The following is a 4,708-nucleotide window of genomic DNA, read 5'->3' as shown; positions in this document are numbered from 1 at the left end:
GCTGCGATCACGATGGAGCCACCGATCCTTGTAAACTCAGCGTGCAGTATCGCGGCCAGAAGTTTTCCAGTTCGGCGCAACTACCAGAGTCTCATTGTTGCCTGAGAAAAGCACCGACAGAGAACGCTATCTCATATGGGAAAAGACTGCTCTCTGCCCGGCATCACACATAGTGCTGGCCCGGTTTTTTTCTTCGACCTATTCTCGAAGATCTCCTGTACGTGTGTGTAGAAGCGCCGGAGCAGAGCGAGCGGCTGCAGTGGCAGTCCCAGAGTGACCTTTAGATCTTTCCTTTCTCTCGGCACGTCTGTCGTAGAAGTCTAGTGCAGTCGACCAGATTTCCCACTCCCTTCCAAGAAAATCTCCCAAAAGGGTACCGAAGGTGCGTCACTTGGAGTCTAGAGTTACTGGGGTTGAATTCGGTGTCGTGAGCACCGAGACGCTGAACTCTTTGTTGGTGTTGCACTGTCCAGCGCATGCATCAGTTGTCGAGTCAACTTCCTTGCCAATGGAAGTGGACCTTTCCTTTCACGGTTAGGGGTTCGAGACGACTCGTCTTCCTTTTACGGACAGAGTTAACTCTTTCGTACGGCGTTGCGATGACGCTTCATGAGAGTACAGTGTGCTTGGACTTGTACCGGGCTACTGGCGCTGCCTTTTTGTGCGCGGCACGTGGAAGGTCACGAGATGCCACATTGTGGCGGGGTCCTCTCCTGGCTCTCCTTGACACGGGAGACGTCTCAGGTGTGTTTGGAGGGTATCGGGTCGCCGTCATAGATAAGTGAGCGGTTTCACAATACGCCTCTTGTGCTCCTGTGGAACTCGTGCGCTCTTACGTCTCGTTCTTTGCTTGCCTCGTGGCTGTATGGATGACGGGGTCTTTTTCTTTCGGGGGTTTTCTGTCCGTTCGGTCGCGGAGACGGACGTGTAGAAGCGCCTGTGAATTCTTATTTCATCTCTCTGAGGTCTTCTTCACGGGGTATGAGAGAGGCTTGTAGTGTAGGCGTGGCAAGTGCTTCATGACCCGGGAAAGGATCGATACATCGCCCTGAGGCCGCGCGCTGACTTTTTTTTCCAAAGAATCTCACACGAGTGCGTGTTTTTGAGTCTTTTTTCATCGCTGTTGCGTCTGGTTTCTTGCGTGGAAGAATGTTTCACAACGTTTTGAAGTTTTTCCCGTCAGCAAACAACTTTTCGAACGATGGGAGACATCGATACCACTAGAAGCGCCATGACCCACGGCGGTCCAGTCAGGGACCAGGGAGCAGATGAGGACTCTAGTAGCTTGTCGTCGGATCAGCAGGGCCGGCGGTCCTCCGAATCAGGAAGTAGCAGGAGTACGGCTGCCTCCCGGTCTGACGTTCCCAGTAGGTCACGAGGGGAACTTTTTTCTTCTTCGTTCAGTTTCTCTCGTTTAGCTTCCGCTGTATCTGCGCTTCATCGTGTGGCGACTTCGGAGTTTTCGACTTACAGAGAGACTTTCAGTCGTAGTCGCCGCCAGCCCAGCTCTTGTCTCACAAGTCAATCGACTCCTGAGAATAGTGCTACGCACACAGATGTTGGGAAGCAAGGAGGCGGGGAGACGAAAGCTGGCGCGCAACAGGCAGATCCCATTATGACAGCCGATTGCAAGGGAACTACTGGTACGGCCCTTGCTGCCGCTAGTGGAGAGGAGTTCCGTGAGAGTGGCAGTACACGACGGGGTGACGCGACACATCCTCTGTTACTTGACGGCGGGCTACCTGTGACGAAGGAAACGCGGAGTCATATTGAGGAGGCTGATCAACGTAAGATCAGTAACACGCAGGATATCGTGGTAAGCCGACAGGAACGGGGGGACGGTGGCGGTGAAATTTTTCTGTCTGCCCGAAGCTCTACGGAGAACGTTCAGGAGATCCCTTCCTGCCAAGGTTCACCCTCTCAAGCAGCAGAAACGACTCCTACTGCTACGACTGATTCTTCTTGCACTGCTCTCGTCCAGTCAAGGACCTGTACCAGTCAAGCTCAGCATGAAGGCGAGCAGACGACGTCTTCACACACGGGGGTTGTGGAGGAGAGGAGAGCGGGACAGGGTGAGGAAGTAAAAGGAGAGGAGGGGGAGGTGAGAATGAAAACTCATGAGACTGCTGATACGAAGGAGGACGGGGGACAGCATGGTGTTGTCGATGATCCTCGAGTAGATGATTTTGATATGCATGGTGCCCTGGTCTTTGATGACTACGAGCTTTTGAATTATCCTGTCTCTCCATCTGTCACAACGGTTCCTTTGTCTCCACATAGTTTCATAACCCGGAGGGCATCAACAATACAGCAGACTACGGCGCGGCGTAGTGACTTCAGCTGCCGAGGTAGTGGTGCACCTCCCCTGGAGAGACACCCCGGAAGAAAAGAGGTTGAGGAGGAGAAGAACGAAGAAGGAATAATGCAACCTTGTCTGTTTCCATTACACAGTGGTAGGAGCAGTGCTGCTACGACACAGGAAGAAGGAGTATCTTTCCAGAGTAGTCGTGTTGCGAGTATGATGAATGCTAATGATGCTGGACGGAGAAACAGCATTGAGAGAAGTGAAAGACTTCAGAGTGAAGGAAGCGGCCCCTCTGATGCCATGCCCTCTTCTTGCCCAGTTTCTGACTCGTCAGAGCCTCTTCTTCATCTTTCATCACACTCCTCGAGAGGTAATCTCCGAGGTTGCTTCAGTCGTTCTTCTACTTCTTCCGCGTCATCCTTCGGCCCCTTACGTCATATCGAAGAACTGAAGAAGAATCTACGAGGCGCGGTCCATGTTGTGAGCGCCTTCGATGGCTCAGGTAGACAAACAGGAGGAGGAGGGGAAAGTCGTTTCCCTCTCTCGTCGTCGACAGGCGTCTGGATGAGTCCTATGCGATGGCACCCGTTGATAAGACGGTGTGTGTTCGGGCCTTTAGTTCGAGAGGGAATGTTCTCCAAGTGGAAGAATTCGAGTGAAGTTGCAGATGCAGTTGTTGTCGTGAAGTTGTCTGACTATGTTGTTCACGTAGAACGGGGAGGAGGCGATGATGAAGGGGACCGGGGCGGGAGCATGCTGGGTAGTAGTGATATGGCCCGCAGAGGAGGTAGAAGAGAAGAAGATGAAGAAAGAAGAACAAGAAGGGAGAGTAAGAAAGTGGAAGATGAGGGGGATAGGGCAGGGGGAGATATACCAGAGCGTAAGGGGGAGGAGACCAGAGAAAGGTCCAAGGTAACAGAAGACCACTTGGATGAGAAGAACAAGGACGAAAGTTCGAGTTATTACGCGGAACCGCCTTTGAAGGCTCTCGATGTTGAGGCTTTAGAGACGAATGTTACTCGTCTTTTTAACGAGAGGCCTCAGGCTATTGTGTTACTTAATGATTTACCTCTGTCTTGTAAAGCTCTTGTATTTGCCATGGAGAATCCTTCGCCATCTTCATTTTCCTCTTCTGAAGAGAAAGATAAGAATTCAGGAGAACAGGATGATATTTCGATGACTAGGGAGGCTGCTCTGTCGTCCACTTCTCTAGGCCGCAGTCCTCATCATCAGGTATCTTCTGCACGCCTACTCGCAGTAGCAGACCCTAGCCCTTCTTCTACGGCGGGTACTGGACAGGGAGCTTCTGAAAGAAAAAAAGAAATCGAGGCTCACCCGTCGACAGGCAGTGTACAGGGGGAAGGCTACATTACAGATAGAGAGGCGGGAGGATCACATTTTACTCCCTCGTCCTTCGCCATATCCAGAAATGTGGAAGGGTCCCATCGTTCTTCTCGGAGGTGGGACGATCAATCATCACCTCAGAATCGGAAAAGAAAACAGAGAGGAAGACGAATATGCGTGCCCTTCACCCCAGGTGTATTCACACGTTCTTTCCTGGAGACGATTTCTTCTTCTCCATCACCGTCTGTAGGGGTAGAGAGGAGTTCTACTTCGGTTACTCATGCTCTGCCTGTGACAGCAGGCGAAGGAGACGCAGACACCGCAGTGATGACGGCAACTACGACGACTGCCTCGACAAAGGAGACACCAAAAGCAGTACAAACCTTTATAAGGAACGTCGAGACGATCACAAGTCGGACATCAGCAGCAGCAGCTGAAGCAGGAAAGGGATTCTTAAGTGATCTGTTTTCAGGGGTAGCGGGAGAGGATGATGAAGACGTAGATGATACGGATGCTCAGAGGGATGATGTGGCTCATGACGAATGGTGTGATACGAGGAAGGAGAATGTACCTGTCGTCATTCTAGTTATGAGAGGGGGTACCGATCTAGCAGCACTCTCTCAGGTAGAAGGGATTCGACGTGCCTGTATAACTCCCATACCTCTTCGCATTGGAGATCATATCTACCGTACAATCAAACCAAGAGGGATCTTGTAAGTCCACTTGGCGGCGTTGCGGGTCTTCCTTTAGTCATGGGTCTTCTGAGTCGAGTTGTTTATTCATCAATAGTAAACTCTAATCAAATTCTTCAACTTAAGCAGGCAGTCGCATTTTCTCAGCCGACGGTAGCTTTCTGCGCCACTTCTGGTGTTGTCACTTGTTTGTCTTGTATGCAAAGGACATAGAAGAAGTCTTGTGAGCTGAGGAATCTTTGGGCCCAAAAGAGTAAATGAGAAGAGTCACCATAGAGTAGAACGCCATACGGTGACGAGTGTGATGGTGGAGAATGTCAGGGGGAGGGTGTCGGCTAAGATAATAGAATTAATTAAGAGAGAATGG

General features: G+C 51.1%; 1 protein-coding gene across 1 annotated transcript; it reads left to right on the top strand.

Annotated features, from left to right (window-relative positions):
• Positions 1-300: 300 nt before the first annotated feature.
• On the top strand, positions 301-4,360 carry CSUI_009517 (lecithin retinol acyltransferase; the record flags this gene model as incomplete). Its single annotated transcript, XM_068069632.1, has 1 exon — positions 301-4,360. A coding segment is annotated over exon 1 (3,159 nt), but the record flags the coding sequence as incomplete, so codon positions are not given.
• Positions 4,361-4,708: the final 348 nt, after the last annotated feature.

The sequence above is a fragment of the Cystoisospora suis genome (genome assembly GCF_002600585.1).
Source record: "Cystoisospora suis strain Wien I chromosome Unknown contig_5710, whole genome shotgun sequence".
Lineage (NCBI taxonomy): Eukaryota > Apicomplexa > Conoidasida > Eucoccidiorida > Sarcocystidae > Cystoisospora > Cystoisospora suis.
This window is presented reverse-complemented; position numbering and strand designations above follow the sequence as displayed.